Source organism: Staurois parvus, unplaced genomic scaffold (genome assembly GCF_062004578.1).
Source record: "Staurois parvus isolate SC_StPar_1 unplaced genomic scaffold, SC_StPar_1.0 ptg000425l, whole genome shotgun sequence".
Lineage (NCBI taxonomy): Eukaryota > Metazoa > Chordata > Amphibia > Anura > Ranidae > Staurois > Staurois parvus.
The window spans coordinates 5,057,645-5,083,318 of record NW_028318221.1 but is presented as its reverse complement, the minus strand read 5'-3'; the positions used below and the strand labels follow the sequence as shown (position 1 = coordinate 5,083,318).

The following is a 25,674-nucleotide window of genomic DNA, read 5'->3' as shown; positions in this document are numbered from 1 at the left end:
CTTCGGTTATGAATGAACAGAGTCCGTGATCGGTAATGACCCATTTAACAGCCTCTTCCCCCTAACAGAAGGAAGCCAGCAGTACTTCGGGAGGGGGAGACAGGGGTAATCGATGCGGTATCGCGAAAACCGATCTCCCTGTATGGCTCACCATGAAAGCTGCGGGAGGGATAGGAGGAGCCATACAGGGAGATCAGTACTTGTAATTGGCCCTCCGCCGCACTGACCACCCGACTGTCAGATTTCCCCTGATGTGGGTGTTTTCTGTGCATTTTGGCACAGTTCACCTGCACAGTGGTGTGGAAAACTGCAGCACTGTTTTCCGCACCACAGGTGACACCTGTGGGGAAGTGTGAACAGGGCACATAGAAAATCATTCTTTTCTGTGTGCCCTTGGGCAGAAAAACACAGCTCCCTGCTGTAGTGTGAATGAGCCCTAAACTGTGCTGCTTGTTGTTTAGGTAGATCTTGCTTTCAGTACCCATGTGTTTTGTTTTCTCAAATATGGAAATGTTGAATAAGTAACCAAATTTTGACACTTTTTTTTTTTTTTTTTTTCTTTTTAAATAGGAAAGTAGTGCTTATGAAAATATGCCATCACAAGGCAGCTATGATCACAGACAAAGTTATCAGGAGGCGGAACCGCAGAATCAAGAGTATGATTACTACATGGAGGAAAAAGAGGATAGCCGAAAGGGACCATGGAATATGCCCACTTGGGATATGAAACGAGGTAGGAGTTCATTAGCTTTGTCCTGTGTGGTACATGAGTTTCACAAATAGAATTCTAGTTTCTCAATGTATATATATATTTTTTTTTTTATTTTTTTTTTTTTACCGTTTCTAAGATACCCCAAGGTGCTATTACTTTTTACAGTATCTGTAATGTTTTACAAAATAAGTTTTGTTATTTGCATTAAGACAGTCATGCATTTTTCTCGTTACAATCAGGCATTTGTTACAATCAGTAACATTTTACAGTTTTTAAATATACAGTAACCTTGAAAATGGCAATATGTATTTTGTCCTTATATTTTGTATGTTCTGTATAATACATGACCTCCTAGTATCATGCTTTTTTTTTTTTTGTTTGTTTTTTTTTTTTTTTTTTTTTTTTCTGCTTGCTGCAATGTGACCCATTTTTATTAGCATCATACTAGCATTCTTGTACATGTTTAAAAATAAATAACAAATAAAAACACACTGTAAAACCAAAGTATTTGTAATGTGGTTTCTCTTTGCGTTATCTAACAATTTTCTTTACAATTCAGGATAATTGTTAACTTTTAGGCCTCTTGCACATGGTACTTATGTTTGAGCATCAGCATTTCTGGACATAATTTCGGGCATTTGCGTTTCGTGTATTTGCGTGCACAATACATATCCTAGGCAAAATCCATTAACATTTGTGCGCATATGTGTGTGTTGTTGTTTTTTTGTTTTTTTTTTGTTCTCTCAAGAATACACAGTGCTTGTTTACGCTCCTGTGTACAGGCACATTGTAAACAATGGGCTGCATTTTGGATCAGTTAAAAAAAAAAAAAAAAAAAAAAAAAAAAAACCCTCTGTACTGAGCTTTTTCAAGCTGCAGTGTGAAAGAGGCCTTATTATTTAGGTTGGACCTATAGACTAGAACTCCATCCATTTAGCTGCTTTTACTTGGGGGGGGGGGGGGGGGGGGGGAGAATCTTTCTAACTTCTCAAAAGTTAATGTGAATACTATTGTAGGTTTCCTGCAATGTCCTCTCAATTACAAACGCATCCACCAGCACTATTCAGCGACTTGGCGAAATAACCCTCTGTTTAGAACAGTGAGAAATCCTAGTTTTTGCTCATCTTGCTCCAAAGCAGAATTAAATGTCTTGTATTCAAGGCACTAGGTTTCACATACTTGACAATTTGCACCATTTGAATAAAATCTGTCTTTTAGCCCTGGTTCACATATGTGGCCGTGTGGGCTGTATTTTGCGTGGGCACAAGAGCCCATTCATTTGAATGGACTCCCATGCCCTGTGACACACGGAAGAATTCCCTGCACTTATTTGGAAACCGCAGACGGCAGGGGAACCTAGGTTCCCAGTGCAGTTGTGATTTCCAGTGCGGGTGGCGTGCCATTAGAATTAATGGCATCTGCCTGTGGGTCCGCATTCTTCTGTGCAGGTGGTGTGGCTGCATGGATTTTTGTGTGGATCCGCAGCAGCACCACCCACACATATGTGAACCAAGCCTTAGGGCTGCTATACTTCATTTTTGCTAAAGATTGACCCTGTTGGCAGCGCCCAGGTTGACAAAAGTCAAATCAACTTGTTGGGTGGAAAAGTTTGGAGACTGAACAGGGACCGCATCCAACAAGATGGTCACTGTTGGGATGTTCTGACAGCTGCAGGTGCTGGCTGTCAGATTACAATAGCTGGCAGAAGACATTTTGTCCATGTTAAGGGTAAATGGAGGAATCTGTTCAATCTCAGCAATCGGTGCATGTATGGCCAACTTTAGTCTTGCAGCCATGGACAACAAACTTCCTTCTTGTGATGACTGCAAAAATTAGACCCTGCATTGCCTTGCCATCATTGGCATAGATGTTGGTGCTCTGTTTCCAAATTTGATCATAAGTGGATAAAAACAAAAAATAATTTGCGCTAGTAAATACAAAATAAATGTGAAACTAACCAAAAATAAATACAACAAAAAAAACAAGAAATAATACAAAAAATATAAATAAATGAATAAATGTCCCAAAAAAATGTTCAAAATGAATATTCCAAAAAAATGTTGAGGAAATTCTAACAGTCCACCACCAAATTGAACTTGGGTTAAATATTGACTTGAATTGTTTTCTCACAAATTTTTTGAATTTGTGTTATTTTGTGGTAATGACTTTGATTGCTTAGACATCCAGTGGCTATGAGAATAATTATATACATTTTTTATGCTAATTTATATATTTTTTTTATATAATATTTTTTTGAGAGGTTAGAGCCCTCCTTTAGATTTGGACTGGCCCTTTAAATTGTATTATTGAGGTGATTGAGAGATATATATTTATATTTCTAATAGGGTGGCGTTTTCCTTTACCTCTTGGACCGACCCTTTAATGTCATAGTTTTTGTTTTTTTTTTTGTTTTTTTAGTATATATTTATTTGTTAATTTGTTATTATTGTCCTCCTGGCCTCTTGATGTCTATGAGAAGGAATCCTGTTTACAATTGCGGTGGTGTATTACAGCGATCTGTCAGCAGCGAGTCTTGCTTGCCGCTTGATTTTGTATTGCTGACAGCTGGCCGTCCCCTATGCAGTGAATACTTAATGAGGTTGTGACGTCTCACATCTATCCGCTCCGTGAGGATGTCGATGACGAAACGCGTAGGGCGGGGTCTGATTGATGTGACGTCATTACGTTTCCCAGCGATCTACTGCACATGTGCCGAGTGGCTGCGTTCGTCTACTGTGTTACTTTACATGCTGATACCGCTGGTGTCGGCTGGGACACCTTTTGCGTTAAGTGCAATGAGTACATAATAAATGAAGTTTTAAGGTACTGCACTATGAAGTTGTTGTTGTTCTTTTCCGAGTGCCTGGCCTAATACCCTTTGGATATGAATAAGGTGGAGTCTGGGAGAAGTGGATTTCCTTAGTGGTACTTTTCAATACAGATCATTGCTTCCTTCATTTTGGGTATTTGGAGTTGTCTTCTGCTAAATATCACCCTCTGGAAGTGGCTTATCCTGCAGAGTATTGCCCCCAGGGAAATTGATGTTTCATGCTGATTTATCTCTCAGCTCTGGTGAGTTTATTTAGTTCAATTTGGTGGTGGACTGTTAATTTCCTTCACATTTTTTTGGACTTCAAAGATATTCATTTTGGACATTTTTTTGGGACATTCATTTATTTATATTTTTTGTATTTCTTTTTTTTTTTTTGTATTTATTTTTGGTTAGTATCACATTTATTTGGCGTGTTTTTGTTTTATTTACTAGCGCAAATTTTTTGTTTTTTGGCACACACTATATCAATTAGGGTGGAGTTTGCAGCTGGTAGATTAGGTTATATTTCATTGATACCCTTTCCTTAGGCGCCATTATATTCCCCTTTTTATTATAAGTGGATAAAACCAGTCCTATTTTTTTTCAGGCATATATTCTCTTGTAATTTTTTCAAATCATCACAGACAAATGTTTGCACATCCCATCTCTATTACATTAGTATTGCAAGAAAACAAACAGGACTGCTAAACCACAGACATGTCGTTAAGTAGCTAAGATAAAAGCAGTGTTTTTTAGTCTGAAAATGAGAATTCAAAATCCTAACTGCAGAGAATGTTTCTTTTTAAATTGTCATTAATAAGTAATGCGCCTGTATACATTTTTTTTATATTTTTTTTCCCCCGCTTCCTTTTCCAGCCAGCCGATTTCATGTACATCAACACAAGGCTTTATTGCATTTTCAGCAGTTGTATGGAGCTCTTCTTGACTGACTGTGCAGTAGCTCACTTTAGGTAAAGCATTAGGTTTTCATGGAGTCATTTATTACAATTTTGTTCACATATTAAGCAAACTTGTCGGCAACAGATGAATACAAAAATCTTCTTTATTGCATACAGCAGTAAAAATATTCCATGGCAAACGAACGCTAACGCATTTCAATCTAAAACAGACCTTATTCATAGCTATGAATAAGTTCTGTTTTTAGACTGAAACAGGTTTGAGTTAGTTTGCCATAGAATATTTTTACTCCTTTTATGCAATAGATGATTTTTTTTTTTGTATTCACCTGCTGCCCACATTTTTTGAATTGGACTTGTATACATAAGCAGATGGAGACTGCTGGTTGAGCACAGTGAGCTTGTGTGCTTTAATCCTAATACATCTGATAGGTAGTAGCACCCCACTCCTGTTTGGATTTGCAAGTGTATTTTAAATTTTTTTTTTTTTTGACGTTTAATTTTTTTTTTATTTGACTCTGGAGAGGATTCATGTTGAGGATGTGGATGACCTTTTTGACTAGTCTTCATTGCATTCTTCACTGGGCTTGTACCTTTTTTTTTTTTTTTAAAGTGATTCATGGCTTCTGCTCTTGTTTCTCTGATTCTTGGAAGAATCAGTTTTCCTCTTTAAACAGTAGGTCCATCAATGATAATAGATTTGACAGCAAATTTTGGCTGAATTTGCAGTCTCACATGCTGTGTAGCTTTTTAAATCTTTATGCCCCAAATATTTCCCCTGGCTGTGCGTTTTTGCTCTAGTTAGAAGACAATTCTGAAAAATAGAATCTCTGCTACATTTCCTTTTTTTTCCTCTCTAAATCTTTCTTTAACCCTTTTCTGCCTAAAGTTAAAACAAATATTAATGCCCAAGCACAATTTTGCAACTTTGACATGTGTTGGTAATACCATACATATCATCAAAACTACTTTGTGCATCCAGGTGGATTATACCTTTTTTGTTTTATTCAGGACAAATTGGGCATTCATTTGGTGGTAAATGATAATAAAATAAAGAAGAAAAAGTAATCAAAAAGATATATACAACCAAAGGAAAATTGGGCCAGAATTAGGGAAAAAAAATTTCTTGCTACTATGATGACCTACTACCAAAGAACAACCCAAAATAAATTTTCGTGTTCCTGATTGTAGATAGATTTCTCCTTCTTTTTTTTTTTTTTTTTTTTTTTTTTTTTTTTTTTTTTTTTCTCCGAGAGATTATATATAAATGAATGTAATTCTCGCCTCCACTCAGGGAGTGAGAGAAAACATGGGGGCAGGCTTCACAGTGACTGATCACTGTTATAGTCAATCAGATGACCTAGAACCGGGAGTCAATGTGGGAACAAGGGCTCCCAGTGAGACCCCATCTCTGTGCTGGGAGTATGCTGATACGCATATATGTGGCCCCACAGAAAAAAGCCTAGTCCAGTGGGACCACATATATGCGTATCCTCGGTGGAAAGAGGTTACACATCGAATTTTTGTGATGCTAGATTACGAGGCCAAGTACAAAATGTTTCAATGAATTAAACATTTTGTAAATTTCATGGTAACCATGCTTTATCCAATAGGAAGTTTACATACATTGCTTATTTATCCAAACCTAGAAACATGGAAAGGACCTTTTTAGAGCAATAATAAACCCTTCCATAAGTCTACTGAAGTGACTATCTTCAGATGATACACACTGATTTAAATCCTCCTACATAAATTGTTTATCTGCAGCCTTCTCTCCTCTGGAGTTTACCATAGTACAGAGATTAGGTGGTATTTCTAAGCTATCAGGGGGCTGGGATCTCATGCTGCACAATGCACAGCACAGAGCTGAGTGTAATCTGATGCCAGAGTGGAGAGGAAAGGACACCCCCCCCCCCCCCCCCCCTACACATCCTTACTGTTACTGGGAAATGTGCATGTCTGATGTTGTCAATCACCTGCCTGGTGTCTGGGGAAAGTCACAAGTGACTCATGCAGATAGCAAAGGAAGGAGAGAGCAGACCAGATCCACATTAAGTGCTATGAATTGTGAAATGTACACAGTACATGAGGGTATGCTTACCTCAGTTTTCTTTTCAGAGGTTTGCAACCACTTTAAGCACCTATTGTCCAGATATACTATATATGTGCCCATAATATGATTTATTATGGAGAGCACAGTCCACAAAATCACATGGCCTTCGAATAGTTAACTGTTGCAACCTGTGTAGCAGATGATCCACTATATCCTACACAGCCCCTATCCTGTGAAATATCCAGATACTTACTAGGAATGTTTAGATGCAGTACATGGTACACCCTTCCCCACCCTCCCTGTGACAGCTGGCGGGAGTTCCTACCTCCTCTCACACGCTGTCTGACTTTAAAAATCAGAGTGATCATGCTGGGCTCCCTAATGGGATTCATTCAGAGTTCTGTGAATGAATGAACTACAAGGACTGTTGGCTGCCGTGGCTGATGGCTTGTAGTTCTCAATGAACTACCGGGATGCTGGTGAGCACTCTTGTAGCTCATTGATTCTTCCTGCTATTCAGTAACTGCCTGCCTGTGTGGGAGGTACAGGCAGACAGCTTACTGACAGTCTGCAGGAGCCCAGCATTGCATTGGTGATCTGCTGATCGCAGGTGTAATGCTTTAAAGGCTGCAGTGTAAAATTATATAATGCACTTTTTTTTTTTTCTTAACCTGCAAATAGATGTGCATTTATTTATATTTATAACCGATTAATTTAGCCTTTAAAGCTAAACTTCAGTCTTGCCTTCAGTCTTCCACATTTGTATAGGCTTCTCTTCTGTACTGAAATTGCTGATTTCGTTACACACAGTACAGTCAGCTTCTCACAGTGTGCATTAGAAAGCTGCCTCATTTCTTGGCTGCAAATTTCCCGGCTTCCTTCCCTCAGCCTTACTCTCTATGGCCTACTCCATTCATTCTTTAAATTCCAGTCTTTTCAATCATGGAGGGCCAGCATCACATGTGTAGGTATTACCTTGGGTTGTCTGTGTGCAAATGCAACCTGCATAGGATCGCGCTCTTTCATCTGACATCCATCCACCCATCAATACATTTTCTCAGCTCCTACCAAGAACTAGAGTTGTATTTGGGTTTAGGGCTTTTGAGAGAGTGGTTAAAGCAGGGTCATTTTTCAGGAAGCTGTGTACAGTACACACCACCTATGATCTGTCTGCATTGCATAGGGAAGCAGAGTGATGATGTCGCTGGGTTTAAAGTAAGATATGCGAAGAAAGAGGGAAAGGTCCTATCTAAAGATTTCATTAGCATGTTGATGAGGGGGAAGCAGAAGACCAAGGAAGACAAATTTTTATCAGAATAACTTTTCTATAAAACATTTTCTTAACCTGATGGCATTAATGACAAATAATAATTTGACTTTGAGTTCTCAGTATCTAGTTTTAGGACTTGAAAATCAGATCAGATTTTAAGTGATATCAAGCAGCAATATTAAAAAATGGTTCACAAACTTTAGGCCTGGTTCACACTTTTGCAGCTCTGCAAGATCCATTTTGCACAGGCATGGCTGCCCATTCATTTGGATGGGCTACTGTGCTCTTGAAAATGCAGGGAAAAAGTCCCTGGGTCATTTCTGAAATTGCAGCCTGCACAGAAGCGGCAAGTACTGTGTGGTTCCCGCTGTGGGAAGTGGCTGCTGCGATTTCCAGTGTATGCGGGTAACTTTTGAATTAATGGCACCAGCACACATCGTACTTTGTTTTCTATGCAGGTCGTTGCAGCTGCAGGGACTGGTGTGGTCTCACACTGGCAGTCACCCCCACAGGTTTTAACCTGGCCTTGGAGCGCAGCTTCAGCAAATGGCAGTCTGTTTCATTATATATTGCATACAAAATTCTGCCACTAATCCTGGCTGAGATCAAGGACCCTGAAAGCTTCTACTCAATCCTCCCATGTACGCTTCTTGATAGTGAGATCACTGTGTTTTGTTGCGATGGAATGCTATTAGGACCCCTCTGGATTTAGCAGAGGCTGCAAATATCTGGGGGGTAAGAATGCCCAAAGAATTTGGGGGAGGAGTGGGTGGTAAAATGAGTTTCTTGGGAAACTTTTTTTTTTTTTAGAAACGCTTCTTATGGGAAGCAAAAGTCCAGAGAGTTAAAATATTAAAGGAAGCCATGGGCATAAACTGTAATTTGTATGTCTAAAGAGCGATGCACTTTTTTTTTTTTTAATACCAGAGAAACACCTTGGAGGAAGGGGTTTGAAATGAAAGGGGGAGGTGAAGGAAAGGAGGAGTAGAAAGAGAAAAAGGCTGAAGTCAACAGGAGGAACATGACGAGCAGTGAAGTGAGTGAATGGGACTAGAGACTTCCCAACTCGGGACATGAGGCAGTCCAAAGAGTAACCACAGTGAGGCAGTCATGGACATAGTGGGGGGAGCAGTGACTTGCCTCAGAGTTCACCGTGGCTAACAAAAAAAAATGCTAGTGGGTGCCAGTAAGTGTGCAGAAAATAAAAAATTTAAATGAAAGAGGCCCAGCTAGATATAGGCTATAGGAGAGTATAGAAGCGGGTGCGTGGAGGGCCAAGGCCCTCTATGAAAGGCGAAGTAGAGGGAGATAATCTCCAGCCTATATCTGTTGGATGTAACAAGGGTTTCAAAATCAAGCTAGTACAGACGACGTCCCCTTAGGCCATGTTGTTAGTTATTGCCCAACCAGGAACAAGAGCAGGTTTTTCTAGGAAACATAGAGAACCCAGCTATATACACTGCTCAAAAAAATTAAAGGAACGCTTTGAAAACACATCAGATATCAATTGGAAAAATCTCATGCTGGATATCTATACTGATATGAACTGAGTAATGTGTTAGGAACGTAAGGATGCCCCATTGTTTGGTGGAAATTAAAATGATCACCCTACAGAGAACTGAAATCAAAGACACCCTGAAAATCAAAGTGAAAAAATTATGCAGCAGGCTAGTCCATTTTGCTGAATTTCATTGCAGCAACTCAAAATGGTACTCAGTAGTTTGTATGGCCCCCACATGCTTGTATGCATGCCTGACGATGTTGAGGGATGCTCCTAATGAGACGATGGATGGTGTCCTGGGGTATTTCCTCCCAGATCTGGACCACACTATCATTGAGCTCTTGGACAGTCTGAGGTGCATCCTGGCGGTGTCGCATGGACCGAAACATATCCCAGAGGTGTTCTATTGGATTTAGGTCAGGTGGGCGTGGGGGCCATTTAATGGTATCAATTCCTTCATCCTCCAGGAACTGCCTGCGTACTCTCGCCACATGAGTATGGGCATTGTCATGCACCAGGAGGAACCCAGGACCCACTGCAGCAGCGTAAGGTCTGACAATGGGTCCAAGGATTTCATCCCGGTACCTAATGGCAGTCAGAGTACCATTGTCTAGCCTGCAGAGGTCTGTGGGTCTCTCCATGGATATGACTCCCCAGACCATCACTGACCCACCACCAAAGTGGTCATGCTGAACGATGTTACATGCAAGATAATGTTCTCCATGGCTTTTCCAGGCCCTTTCACGTCTGTCACATGTGCTCAGAGTGGACCTGCTCTCATCTGTGAAAAGCACAGGGAGCCAGTGGCGGACCTGCCAATTCTGGTGTTCAGTGGCAAATGCCAATCGAGTTCTATGGTGCCGGGCAGTGAGCACAGGGCCCACTAGAGCACGTTGGGTTCTCAGGCCACCCTTGTGAGGTCTTTTTTTGATTGTTTAGTCAGAGACATTCACACCAGTGGCCTGCTGGAGGTCATTTTGTAGGGCTCTGGCATTGCTCATCCTGTTCTTCCTTGCACAAAGGAAAAAATACTGTTCCTGCTGATGGGTTAAAGACCACCTACGGCCCTGTCCAGCTCTGCTTAGAGTAACTGCCTGTCTCCTGGAATCTCCTCCATGCTCTTGAGACTGCTGGGAGATGCAGCAAACCTTCTGGCAATGACACATATTGATGTGCCATCCTGGAGGATTTGGACTGCCTGTGCAACCTCTGTAGGGTCCAGGTATCGCCTCATGCTACCAGTAGTGACACTGACCCTAGCTAAATGCAAAACTAGTGAAAAACAGTCAGAAAAGAGGAGTAGGGAAAAAAATGTCAGTGACCTCCACCTGTAAAATTATTCCTGTTTTGGGGGTCATCTTATTGTTGCCCAACTAGTGCACCTGTTAAAAAAACCTCACATTGCAAACTCACCTTGAGGACTTTGCGAGGTCTTTGCCCATCTAGTGCACCTGTTCATCAGTTTCAGCTGCTTTGGTGTTAATGAAATTAATAACCCCCTCTGCTACTTAAATGACCAGATCAATATCCCAGGAGTTTAATTGACGTGATGCTATACTCTGATTAAGAAGTGTATCTTTTAATTTTTTTGAGCAGTGTATATAGACCTATCAGTATGAAGCTCGGGCTACAGCATTGGTGAGCTCGCCATTGAGAGGTGTAATGTTCGTAAAGCAAAGAATTATATTAGTAACTAATAGTAACTTATCAACAGGAAGAAAACCAAAAACTTGGGTACATTAAATAGAAAAACATAGAACTGAACTTAAACCCAATATGTGTGGTGTAAGGACCTTATGAGCATCAGGAGCTTAGGTAATAATAATCGGGGGAGAGGGAAGGGATACGATTCAAGGATTAGGCTCATAATCCTTCCTCTGGTGTAATCGGAGGAGGAAGGGAGGGTGTAATAATTTGATAGGAGTTCCTGAGACTCATAAGGGCTCTAGGATATGTATTATGAATACATGGATTATTTTGAGTGGGATATGGGGAGGTGGGGGGAGGGGAAAGGGGTAGGAAGGTGGCTATATGTAACACATGGGGTGGGGGGTTTGGTAAATAAACCAAATTTCCAGGGAGAGGGGGAAACGCTGGAAAAGATGTTCATAATGTGGTGTTAGGATCTATAAAGTCAAAAGCAAAAGGGATTTGGCCTGGAAAGCAGGTGAGGTTGAAGCCCCAGTTCAGTCAGTGGTGCTTCATAAGCGCTGGTAAAAATGAAGAAAATTTTGAGGTTGTGGAGAGTCCGTCTACGGTATCTTCATGAGCTGGAGCAGGGGAGTTATAATGGTCCCTTTTTAGGGTGTTGGAGCAGCCTTTGGAGTTAGGAGATTCATGTAACTTCCTTGGAGAGCAGGATGCAGAATGTCGGGGGGAACCTTCTGGAGCAGGTTCAGTGGAGAGCAGTTGAAGGTCTCGTAAGACTGGAGATCATCTGAGGACCTACAGGTGTGGTGAGATCCTTGGTCTTTTAAGCTGACAGAGAAGGGGAAACCCATTTGTAGGTTATATGTTGTTGCTGTAGGATCTGTAGATCAGGTTTCAGGGCATGTCTCTTAGTGATGGTGAGTGGAGAAAGCTCCTGTAATATTTAATAATTGTGATTTTGAAAGACCAGAGAGCTCTTGTTCCTGGCTGCCATCTTCAGTTGTTCCTTGGTGTGGAAAAAGCAGTGCTTGGCAATTATATTGTGGGGTGGGCCCTCAGGTCTACGGGGGGCTAAAGCTCTATGGCCTCTGTCCATTTTCAGACGGTCAATAGACATGGAGGGCACCAGCTCTTGGAACAGTCCTGTGACTGTTGATTGAAGATCAACAATGATTTCAGGCAGCCTGGGGATGCGGAGGTTAGATCTGTGGGCCCTACTCGCAAAGTCCTCAAGGTGAGTTTGCAATGTGAGGTTTTTTTAACAGGTGCACTAGTTGGGCAACAATAAGATGACCCCCAAAACAGGAATAATTTTACAGGTGGAGGTCACTGACATTTTTTTCCCTACTCCTCTTTTCTGACTGTTTTTCACTAGTTTTGCATTTAGCTAGGGTCAGTGTCACTACTGGTAGCATGAGGTGATACCTGGACCCTACAGAGGTTGCACAGGCAGCCCAACACCTCCAGGATGGCACATCAATACGTGTCATTGCCAGAAGGTTTGCTTAATCTCCCAGCACAGGCTCATAAGCATGGACAAGATTCCAGGAAAAAGGGAATTACTCTAGGAGAGCTGGACAGGGCCATAGAAGGCCCTTAGCCTATCAGCAGGACCGGTATGTGCTCCTTTGTGCAAGGAGGAACAGGATGAGCACTGCCAGAGCCCTACAAAATGACCTCCAGCAGGCCACTGGTGTGAATGTCTCTGACCAATCAATCAGAAACAGACTTTATTATTATACAGGATTTATATTGCGCCAACAGTTTTCTCAGCACTTTACAATATGGTGGGAGACAGTACAGTAACAATACAGTTGAATACAAGAGGGATTCAAGAGCCCTGCTCCTTGGAGCTTACAATATAGTAGGGAGGGGATAGTGGTACAAAAGGTAATAACTGTGGGGGATAGAGTGGTTGGGAGAGTAGAGGATTCCAGTATTAGCTGAGGGCGGGGTAGGCTTCCCTGAAGAGAGAGGTTTTCAGAGTGCGCCTAAAAGTGAGCAGAGTAGCCGATAGTCTGATTGATTGGAGTAGGGAGTTCCAGAGGATGGGGAAAGTCCTGGAGACGAGCATTGGAAGAGGACACAAGGGAGCTAGAGAGTAGGAGGTCTTGTAAGGAGCGGAGAGTACGGTTAGGGTGATATTTGGAAACAAAATTGGTGATGTAGTTTTTGGGGCAGTGTTATGAACGGCTTTGTACGTCAGTGTTAGTGTTTTGAATTTTATCCATTGTGCAATTGAAAGCCAGTGGAGGGATTGGCAGAGAGGGGTGGCAGATACAGAACGGTTAGTAAGGTGGATGAGTCTGGCAGCAGCATTCATGACAGACTGAAGTGGGGATAGCCTGCAATGAGGTAGGCCAATAAGGAGGGAGTTAGAGTAGTCGAGTCGTGATATAATAAGGGAGTGAATGAGTTGCTTAGTGGTTTCCGAGGTTAGGAACAGGCGTATCTTGGAGATGTTGCGGAGGTGAAGTCTACACGAGCTTGTCAGCGATTGGACCTGGGGCTGAAAGGACAGATTGGAATCTAGGATGACACCTAGTACCCTGGCTTGAGGGGTGGGACTGATGATAGTGTTGTTGATCTTGATGGAGAAGCCGGGGGGGCGGCACGGGCTGGGGGTAATACTAGGAGCTCAGTTTTGGAGAGATTAAGTTTGAGGAAGTGGAGTGACATCCAATCCGATATGTCAATTAGTAGGCTCGTGATACAAGTGGAGACTGAAGGGGTGAGGTGAGGGGTTGAGAGATAGATTTGTGTGTCGTCAGCATAGAGATGGTAATTGAAGCCATGGAAGTTTATCAGTTGGCCAAGAGAGGAGGTGTAGATGGAGAAGAGAAGGGGTCCGAGAACAGAGCCTTGAGGGACCCCAACAGAGAGAGGGAGTGAAGAGGAGGTGGCAGCGTTATAAGTAACACTGAAGGAGCGCTGTGATAGATAGGAGGAGAGCCAGGAGAGAGCAGAGTCTCTGAGGCCAAGAGAGTGTAGTTTTTTGAGGAGGAGGGGGTGGTCAACCGTGTCAAAAGCTGCAGAGAGGTTGAGAAGTAGGAGTACTATATAGTGACCATTGGTTTTGGCGGTTAGTAGGTCGTTGGTGAGTTTGAGTAGGGCAGTTTCAGTGGAGTGTAGGGGGCAGAAGCCAGACTGTAAAGGGTCGAGAAGGTTGTTGTCGGTGAGGTGGGAGCTCAGGCGATTATAGACTAAGCGTTCTAGGAGTTTAGAGGTAAATGGCAGTATGGAGATGGGTTTTAAGTTGTTCAGGTCGGTGGGGTCCAGGGAGGGTTTTTTAAGTATGGAAGTGATGTGCGCGTGCTTTAGAGGGGAAGGGAAGGTACAGTAGAGAGGGAAACATTGAAGATGTGAGGGTGGCCTTAGAGCTCGACATCCTCTGGTGTGCCCTGTGCTCACTGCCCGGCACCATAGAGCTTGATTGCCATTAAACACCAGAATTTTCAGGTCCGCCACTGGCACCCTGTGCTTTTCACAGATGAGAGCAGGTTCAACCTGAGCACATATGACAAGCATTAAAGGCTCTGGAGAAGCCATGGAGAATGTTATGCTGCCTGTAAAATTGTTCAGCATGAGCGTTTTGGTGGTGGGTCAGTGATGGTCTGGGGAGGCATATCCATGGAGGGACACACAGACCTCTACAGGCTAGACAATGTTACCCTGACAGCCATTAGGTATTGGGATGAATCCTTGGACCCATTGCCAGACCCTACGCTGCTGCAGTGGGTCCTGGCTTCCTTCTGGTGCATGACAATGCCCGGCCTCATGTGGCAACAGTATGCAGGCAGTTCCTGGAGGATGAAGGAATTGATACCATTGAATATGGCCCCCACGCTCACCTGACCTAAATCCAATAGAACACCTCTGGGATATCATGTTTCGGTTCATCCGATTCTGCCAGGTTGCACCTCAGACTGTCCAGGAGCTCAGTGATGCCCTGGTCCAGATCTGGGAGGGAATACCCCAGGACACCATCCGACGTTGTCAGGTCAGGCATGCATACAAGCACGTGGGGGCCATACAAACTACTGAGTACCATTTTGAGTTGCTGCAATGAAATTTCAGCAAAATGGACTAGCCTGCTGCATCATTTCTTCACTTTGATCTTCTGTGTGTCTTTGAATTCAGTCCTTTTGTAGGTTGATCATTTTCATTTCCATCAAACGATGGGTCATCCTTATGTTCCTAACACAATACCCAGTCCATATTAGTATAGATATCCAGCATGATATTTTTCCCCATTGAGATCTGATATGTTTTCAAAGTGTTCCTTTATTTATTTATTTTTTTTTGAGCAGTGTATTATCTATTTAGGCTCTATACAATGCTCCAAGGTATGCAATCACATTATGTAATAACAATGAAGACATCTTTATCAATGAAATGAGCCCCACTCAGTGTTTAATGGTTTACCTTACTGTCTACTGTATATGCCACAAAACAACAGATAACCAAATTCTAATTACATACTGTATATACATATCTTATTAAATATCTCCATGCCCAAATCTAAGAATATAGATGCAAACGGATTAACTTGACCAATGGGAAAATTAGTCAACGAAAGGTATTACTTTGAGTAATGTATCTAATGTCAACAATATTTATGGAATCTAGTAGATTTGGATGAGTATATTCAAGTGTAGCAATCCCTGTAGTATATAAATGTCTCATTGTACATTTTGTCTGTCCAACAGCTGTATTTCAATAGAGAGCAAGCGTTCATCCATTGAACTAAAACACATTCGAATGTGTATTGTGTACATATACCTTCTAATACATGAAGCTGCCTGAAATGATAACCCAGCAAGTGCTGATTAAATTAAAAAAAACCTCCTCTGCAAGATAAATGCACACATTTCCACACACAATCCAGGTTATTGCCTGATACTTCATTTTAGATATGCAGTATGTGCAGGTAGGTAGGTGCATGTGTGTGTGCATGTATATGTATGTATGTGTATACTGTATGCGTGTGTATATATCAGTGTCTAATTTGCTGATTATACAAATTTTGTACCACCCAAAGTGAAAGGGGTGTTAATGTTTTATAATGAGCAGATACGCCTTAAAGTAGGGCTCGACAAATCTCAGGTGCCAGGTTGCCATGGCGACTAGAAATTACATCCTGGTGCCTGGGATCACACACTGCCTCCCATAGACTTCAATGCAAAGTCTCCTCCCATAGACTTCAATGCAAAAACTCCTGTCAATAGCAATCTACGTATGCCACTTTACACTTATCACCTGGTCGTCTGGAACGCACCTCTACAAACTTGCACAGGACCCTTTTTCATAATGCCACTCAAAACAATGTGTGTAGATCACATCTGTGTGAACCACCTCAAAATAAACACAAAATATATATCTGTCATGCGAAGCTGTGAATTTGAAACCGCCTCGAGAATTGCATAAGTGTGAACCAGGGTGGCTCCATTCACACCTGAGCGTTTTGGGATCCTGGCAGATTCGGTGTGATCAGAAGCCGCAGGTTCAGGTGCCATTGTTTTCCGTGGCACCTAAAAAATGGTGCGGTTTTGCTGCGCTTGTCACGTTGGCAAATCGCATCGCGTGAAGTTTGTCATCGAAAAGTTGCCTTGGGCGCTGACAACCCATGCTACGCTAAAAAAGAACTGGCTCCCAACTTTTTTAGCTGGCTCCTAGATTCAAGGCAAATTTGTCAAACCCTGCCTTAAAGTGATTGTAAAGGTTACAATTATTTATTTATTTTTTTAAAATAAATAACAAGCATGTTAAATGTACCTGCTCTGTGCAATGGTTTTGCACAGAGCATCCCTGATCCTCCTCTTCACGGTTCCCTTGTCTGCCTCTTCCCCTCCCTCTTTGTGCCCTCAGAGCAAGCACTCTTTTGTGTTCTCGCTCCCAAGCCACCTCTGTGAGACAGTGCACTAAATGTGGTGCCTAGACTTAATGTACTCCTGAGCAGTATGAAGCTCATACGTCAGTACATGAGTGCTGAGCTGTCCAGAAGGAAGGACAGCCACTGACTGAAGAGTAAGGAACTGTTAAAAGAAGAAGCAAAAGAATTTATGTAACGAGGATTAAAACAAATGTGAGAGGAGATAGAAAATAAAATGGATTTTGACTTTAGTTAATAGTGGATAGAAATATTAAAGTGTTATTTAAAAAAAGAAAATGACATACGCATCATCATTACCTGCTGTTTGTAGTGGTTTTGCATGCACTCCTGGCCCCTCACTCCTGTAGGGTGCCCCCACAGCAAGCAGCTTGCTATGGGAGCACCTGCTGCTCCGTGTGTTTATTCACACGTGGAGCCGTGACTTGGTCCCGCCCGCTCTTCTCATTGGCTGTGATTGATAGCAGCGGAAGCCAATGGCTCCCGCTGCTGTCTCAGCCAATAAGGAGAGGAAGTCCCGGGATTGCCAAGACTTCAGTGCACATCGCTGGATTGAAAGGGGGCCTTTCCTTCCTCCTTTCCAACCACTTTAAGTTTCTGGCTGTGGTAAATTTATGTGCCTTCTGTTTGACAGCTGCTGTTCATGTTGTTTTAGACAAACCCTACTCTTCTGGCATAAAACTCCTAAGATAGGTACACCCTTTAAGGAAATAATCCTGCAATGTAACAATCCCCAGCCTCTGTGTCAGCTCTTTATATCATCTTCCTTTGCCTTTGGCAGTTTTAAATTTGCTTTCTATTGTTTGACAGCTATTTATATCTGGCTAGACAAATGCTGCGGTGCCTTCACAACAAGCCTGTGGTGAAACAGCTATTACCCTACATATGCTGCTATCCAGAACAAATGTCCGCTTGAGAGTAGTACCCTCTATTTCGTTAGGGGTGTGTGTAAAATCAAGGATGTAAGCACAAGGCTTGGGGTTTCTAGACATTTTTTACTGCATTTTGTAAATGTATTCAGGTATCCTCTATGCTGGTATACAAGTTTTTGTATCTGAATAAGCATATTAACTGTTTCCATAAATCGTGGGTAGGTAAGGATAGTGAAAGACGTTTTTGAGCTATTAGTTTTTTTGTGCTGCAAATGGTAGTTATCTTTGCACATCTGCCTTGTTTTCTTATAAAGCCCAATGCATGTGCATTGTATGAAATGGCAGCCCTCATTCCCACTTAGGCTGTATGTAAAAAATCAGCACTGGAGAAGTGCTGCAAACAACTTCTGACAAACTGCACAATGAGAACTGCATTGCATAAATGTCCCTGAAGAAGTAATCTATGATGCAATGTGTAGGGCGGATCTAGGAAACACCAGAGGATTCTGTGTCCTGTCACCATAGTGAGTGTGACACCCAATGATCGTATTATTGGACACTCATTGGTGCATGTTTGTCAGAGCTAGTGCATGATCTGAGTGCACCATTTTATGTGAGTGACTGATCTTGATTTTAATAAAATTATTTTTCTGGACTGTTCTTTGATCTCACGCAACATTAATGGACTGTGGGACTTTTTATTTGAATGATTTTTCTTTTTATAAAGACATATCACAATGGTGATTGCATGTAATAAAGTTTTTTAAGTTTCTATTTTTTTTTTGCCACATTAATTTGTTTGGCGAACTACATATCTAGTTATTTTTGCATAGGTTTATTTCTTTCTTCATTGAGCACAACAGCAATAGTTGTGTATGTATTTGAATAAGTCTTTAGATTAATTTTGGTGCTGGCAGCTAAGTTAGGAGGAATTAGTGCAGAGTAGCCTCCCTGGCGGTATTCGCGAGTGTAGCTCGGGGTAAAGTTTCAGTACCACAAACGGTAACCACGAGCTACACTCAGGCTTACCATGCGTCGCTGCTCCGGGATCTGTTCTTCACTTACCTTGTCCTACGCTCCCGCGATGTCCCTCCTGCAGTGTCCCCGGCAATGTCCTCCAGCGGATGCTGGCATCTGTCTTCTGGGTTCCGTCCCCTGTGAGCGTCGGGACATACGGGGGACGGAACGGCGGGAAATTTGAAAATGACAAAAAGTGACATTCACTAAATACATTAAAATCACATAGTAAAACATTACTGTATCAAACCATTTCACATACATTTTGGCCCTAGTGCTTTGTCCTGTGCCCTGCCTGCATATTTACTGTTCTTTCTGCCTGGAAACTGAGAAATGTCCATGGCGTCCAAAAAGTGTCCCTTTAGGTCAAAAGCTGTTTTAGACCAGCTAGAGAACAGCGATAGTAAATTAGAACCACTTGCAGAATTGAGTGATAATGATTTGTAGGGAAATTTGTCATCAGACACTGAAAACGATTTTGCGACTTTGCTCAGTGATGTGCGAATTTGGTGCTATATTTCAAATGTCAGTGTTTTTTGTTTGATTATATTATTGAAGTAAATTTATTATTGTTTATGATTTTTTATTGAATTATAATTTATGATTTCGTGTTTCAAATTGTAACATACCCGGGATGTTTACTAGACTCTTGTTTAGACAGATTTCAGTGAGTTATTCCTTAAAATTACAGTCCTACAATAAAAAAAACTACATATTTCCATGCAAAAAAAGTACCACTTTGAGCACAGAAATATGGGCATAATCAGACCGCTAGGGAGGTTAAATAAGGACACATTGATTGTCAGTTTTTATATATTTATTTTTTTTATGGGTGCTGTCCTGGGTAATTGTACTTTCCATGAAACTAGTTTTTTGGTGTGCCCTCTTCTCTGCGTCAAATTTACACATTGTAATACAGACCTCAGATGCAGATGATGCGTATTCCCACTGCCTCCTGCTTGCACTCTTTAGGTTAAAGCTGATATCAGGCTTTTGAAACTGGAATGAAGGCCACACAGTCATTAATACACTGGGAAAGTTTGATGTGGAGGAAGGGCAGAGATAAAAATTGGCAGTTAAAAAGTGCAGGTGTGTTTCTAATTAAATTTATCCATTTTTTTTGGGCTGGCTATAGAGGGAGAATTTTTCAGAATACTGTGTAGTAATACTGTTCAAGTAATATCCCTTACAATCTAAAAGCCAAACATAGTTTATAATATTAATAATATAAATATGGAATGGTGTTGGTTGATATGATCTTCTGATTTTTTTGAAAATCATCCTTTGACAGTAAGTTTTAGAGCAATGTTATCAGTAAAATGTTATTTTAGAATATAATGCAAATAACTTCTAAAATATATCTGTTCTAGTGTTTAAGGTTAAAATGCTTACATCAGCCCAAGTGGCACAAATCAAGCAAAATTACTGCAAAGTAAGACACTGTTAATTCTATTTACACTACAACAGGGGTGTCCAACCTGCAGCCTTTGGGCCACATGTGGCCCAAGACGGCTATGAATGTGTGGGGAACTGTTTGTAAAAATGCATTTATACTTGGTGAACGCATGCAGCTGGAAAAAAAAAATTGACTGTCTCTTCACTGAACTTTTATCTTCCCAAAGAAAAATCTCCCATTCTTCACGATCATGCCTTATTCATATCATCAGTTTTCAGCAGCACCAATATTTGTGAGCAACTATTATCAAGGATGAAGCACAATTGGCAAAACTTAGAACCAAAATATCTGATGAGCACCTTTAGAATGAATTGAGAATTACTACTACATCAATTAAACCAGATATTGATGCGTTAGTGTATCAAAAACTGTGTCCGATATCGCACTAGTGCTATGTTGCCTTCTTTTACTTTTAGAATAAGAAATATTACCAAAAAAAAAGACCCTTTATTACTAAAGTAGGTACTTAATCTATATCCATGATTGTTAACTTGTGATCTGCCCAACTTTTTCTGCTTATCAGCTATCCTTCTTGTTAGTGTATTTTATGTTTGGCCCAAGACAATTCTTCTTCCAATGTGACCCAGGAAAGTCATAGGTTGGACACCCCTGCTCTACAATGTTACACAGCAGTTAAGAATGTACGTTGAACTTTCACTGAACTGTTGACCTATCCATGGCCAGTCTTATAGTTCTTAAACTCTTTAGTTGTCACATTTCAGTTGTTTTTCTTCAGCTTCCAGTTACTCTTCTTGTGAACCTGCTGCATATCCAGAGGCTTCGTCCAATTACCATTATCAGCAGCCTAATCGATTTGGACATGGATCTTGGGGCAGCAAAGATGCTAGAGCTAATGGAAATGGTACTAAATATGCCAAAAATGCTCCATATGTGAACAAAGACACGAAATTCAAGGGGCAGCCGAAACCACAACAGCTGCATTATTGTGACATCTGCAAAATTAGCTGTGCAGGATATCAGGTATTAGAGACTAAGGTGACTGCATGAGTGAGAGAGATATGGGTTGTCGTGTTCTTCTTTTTTTTTTTTTTCTATTTATGTGTACCTTAAAGGGTTACTAAAGACGAAACTAATTTTCCTTTTGGATAGATTTCCCTTTACTTCTTGTCCCATAGCTAAAACCGGAAATGAGAGGAAATCCCTTCAAAGTGAGGAAATCCCAGGGTGTCACCATGGTCCTTATTGGAAGATTTCCCCTCAATTACTGTTGTGTAAACTCAAAAATTTGGGATTTTCTTTTACTTTAACTTTCAATGATAATGGTAAATTGGAAAAATAGAGAGGGTGAAGAGGCGGCAACCCAGAACTAAAAAAGGTGGTTTGCCTTTAATTACATTTTAATGGTTAAATTACTTTTTGAATAAAAATAAAATAAATAAAAATTAACTATGCAGCCCAGAGGGTTCAGTAGATTAAATGCTGTTTTGCTTAGTTTAAATGCCATACCTGTAGGCCATGAGCGGCACTCCCAAAGTGTATCTAAAAAACTCCCATTCAGAACGTTCATTCCTGTCCTGCATAGAAGCTAGGATGAAATTTTTTTCCAAGCTGAACATTATTTTTTAATCTGCTGGGATCCCTGGACTGTACAGTCAGTTTTATTTATATATATATATATATATATATATATATATATATATATATATATATATATATATATATGGTATATACATACATTTGCACACACGCACACACCCACCAGCCACTTTATTATGTACACCTTGCTAGTACCAGGTTGGGCCCCCTGTTTGCCTTCAGAACTGCCTTAATTCTTCGTGGCATATATTCAACAGGGTATTGGAAACATTCTCAGAGATTTTGGTCCATATTGACATGAGTTACTGTTGCCTGTTTATCATCTCCAATTAGTTTGCCTTTCGCTTTTGACCTCAAGAAGGCATTTTCATATTTTGGATATTTTTTCTTTTTGGACCATTCTCTGTAAACCCTAGATATGGTTGTGCATGAAAATCCCAGCAGATCAGCAGTTTTTGAAATACTCAGACCAGCCCGTCTGGCACTAACAACCTCTCCACATTCAAAGTAACTTAAATCCCCTTTCTTCCCTATTCTGATGCTCGATTTGAACTTCAGCAACTTGTCTTCATCATGTCTAGATGCCTAAATACATTGAGTTGCTGCCATGTGATTGGCTGATAAGCAATTTCTGTTACCAAGCAATTAAACAGGTGTACCTAATAATGTGGCCTTTGAGTGTGTATGTATTGAAAATACTGCCCTCCTACATTCCTGAACCTTATTTGCATCCTTGATGTATTTAAAGAGGTTTCAATCATATCTCCCATTTCCTTTTCTCCAGACCAGGGGTGGGCAATTAATTTTTGCAAGGGGCCACATGAGAAACTGACTATTGTGGAGGGCCAAACTTAATTCTGCTCAATATTAATTGTGGACCTAGGAAGGCCTATAAGTACATAAAAATATAGAAAAAAATACACCTAGCACTAAGAACAATAGGTATAGCTGTTTATAAAATAGGTCTGTTTCACATTGGTGGGTGGCAAAAACGGGCGAATGAACCACGGTTTTACCACCCCTGGCTGCCCACCTGAACTGTAAAATAACAGCCCGATGGGGCTGTTCACATGGCGCTACATTTTTAACTTAGGCTGTTGAGAATGACAAGCGACACATTGATATGTCAAACTTACCCATTGAGTTCAATAGGGCCATGCTGCAACTGCGTGCAATGCACGCGATTGCTGCTTGGTAGTGCAGCATTATACGGTTAAATCCGGTAGTGAGAAGCATAACACTTCCTCACTCCCTGTCACATGCCTTCTGTAAAGCACTGTGACTTGAAGGAGAGAGAGCCTGAGGTACATTTACATCTCTTACAAGTCTGAGTCCCACTTCATGTACCTTTTTAATATGTCCCCTCTACTCCTCCTTTTCATATTACTTTCCTGCATTCCCAAAATCTCACTTCTTTATCCCTTTGCTCCACCCCAAAACTTGTACATCTCACCCTCACTGCTACCATCTCCCTACTACTGCTCTCATCACCTCCTGCTGATACTTCACTCTCCTGCTGACCCAAACACCAGGACTGGAAGGCATGTGCACTCGTGTACATTCCGCTCCCGTCTTGCTTTCCTCACCCTTCTTCTCCTACCCTCTGGGGATATCTCCCCAAACTCTGGTCCTCCAGTACTTCACCCCCACACCAGGCATCCTCTTTCTTCTGGGAATAGCCACAATCCCCTCAATTTAACATCAGTCCCCATGCTCCCAAAAACCACCCTCCCTTTTTCATGTGCGCTCTGGAATGCCTGCTCTGTCTGTAATAAGCTCACCTCTGTCCATGACCTTTTTGTCTCCCGCTCCCTTAACCTACTAGCAATTACAGAAACCTGGCTCCAAACAGCAGATTCTGCTTCTCCCGCTGCAGTTTCCTATGGAGGCCTCATCTGGACCCATTCACCCAGACCCAGTGGTCGGAAAAGTGGTGGGGTTGGTTTGTTCTATCCCCACTGAGCACATTTCAAGTCCTCCCTAACCCTCCCTCTCTATCCTTCTCTTCTTTCGAGACTCACTGCATCCGGCTGTTTTCTCCCATTTCTCTGAGGATCGCAGTGATCTATCGGCCTCCTGGACAGGTGTCCCGCTTTCTTGATGATTTCTCTGCCTGGCTACCCTACTTTCTCTCCTCTGAACTACCCACTACCATTCTCAGAGATTTTAACATCCCTATTAATGTCGTCACCAACCCGGCTACATCCCAACTCTTCAACCTAACCTCATCTTTTGCATTAGCACAGTGTATACAGTCCTCCACTCACTCTGATGGGAATACATTAGACCTTGTTTTCTCCCATCTTTGCACTCCCTACAACCTCGCAAACGCCCCCTTTCCTCTCTCTGATCACAATCTGATCACCTTCACAGTGTCCTCGTCTTCAAACACCTATCCCTCCAAGCAGCAAACAATTACCCGCAGAAACCTTCACAACTTGAACCCTGATCCTTTCCACTCTGCAACTGACCAACTCTATGACAGAATCTCTCCCCTGGCCTGCCCTGACCTGACCTGGCCACTGCTGTCTACAACAGTTCGCTTTCATCCGCATTAGACTCACTTGCTCCTCTAACAACACAAAGCATCAGGCCCCGACCGTTACAACCTTGGCAGACTGACGACACCAGAAATCTTAAACGACATAGTCGTGCGCTGGAGCGATTGTGGCGTAAAACCAAATCCCAGCAAGCATTCACCCGATATAAATCTGCTTTCTTAACATACAATTCCTCCCGACGCGATTTCTCCTACGCTCTAGGACCCAGGCGGGTGGCCAATGGATGGAACCAGAACTGGAAAAAGCGACCACCAGTGTATAAAAGGTTGTGCAGCTCCAAACAAGGCTGGGGAAGCCCGACCAATACTGCAAAGTGAAACAAAAACAAGAAGCGCACCAACCTTGCGCATTACCTCAGTTACCAAAATGTATTAATTAGAAAATGGTACTCACAAACAGCGAATAAAATCAGGCATGTAAGTCCTCAAAGGAACTTCAAAGATAAGGAGCCAGCGCGAATCCCATCATGTGGGTAGACACTCAGTACAGCTGACGTGTTTCGAAGGCCATACCTTCTTCATCAGAGGTCTGATGAATACACTTGCAATACAATTCCTACTTTCTCCACCTCCACCCAGTACCTCACTCACTGCTCAAGAGATTGCAAATCATTTCAAAAACAAGATTGACGCAGTTCGTAGGGGCATCGCCACTGCACAGACATCCATCCCACTTAGCATACCTTATACTAAACCTCCCTCAACACTTTCCTCTTTTGATCTTGCTACTACCGAAGAGGTCACTAAGATTTTCTCAGAAGCCCGTCTCACTACCTGCTCCCTGGATCCTGTCCCCTCACAACTACTACGGTCACCCTCTTCTTCCACCCTATGCTCCCTCACTCACATGTTCAATCTTTCCCTCTCTACTGGTGCCTTCCCCTCCCCTCTAAAGCATGCGCACCTCACTCCCATACTTAAAAAGCCCTCCCTGGACCCCATTAACCTGAACAACTTAAGACCCATTTCCCTGCTGCCATTTACCTCTAAACTCCTAGAATGCTTAGTCTACAATTGCCTGAGCTCCCACCTCACCGACAACAACCTTCTTGACCCTTTACAGTCTGTCTTTCGCTCACTACACTCCACTGAAACTGCCCTACTAAAACTCACTAATGATCTACTAACAGCTAAAACCAATGGCCAGTACTCCGTACTCTTAGTTCTTGACCTCTCTGCAGCTTTTTATACGGTTGACCATCTCCTCCTCCTCAAAAAACTCCACTCTCTTGGTCTCAGAGACTCTGCTCTCTCCTGGTTCTCTTCCTACCTATCTCAGCGCTCCTTCAGCGTTACCTATAACGCTGTCTCCTCTTCTTCACTCCCTCTTTCTGTAGGGGTCCCTCAAGGTTCTGTCCTTGGACCCCTTCTCTTCTCCATCTACACCTCCTCCCTTGGTCACTTGAT

General features: G+C 41.9%; 1 protein-coding gene across 2 annotated transcripts in view; it reads left to right on the top strand.

The window, feature by feature from the left end:
- The window catches only part of ZFR2 (zinc finger RNA binding protein 2), a 137,170-nt gene that overhangs the window by 12,575 nt on the left and 98,921 nt on the right, over positions 1-25,674 (top strand). For both annotated transcript variants that reach the window (XM_089687463.1, XM_089687464.1), the window contains exons 3-4: positions 571-733; positions 20,887-21,131. In XM_089687463.1, coding sequence (XP_089543589.1) covers positions 571-733; positions 20,887-21,131 — 408 coding nt within the window. The remainder of the gene's footprint in view (positions 1-570; positions 734-20,886; positions 21,132-25,674) is intronic.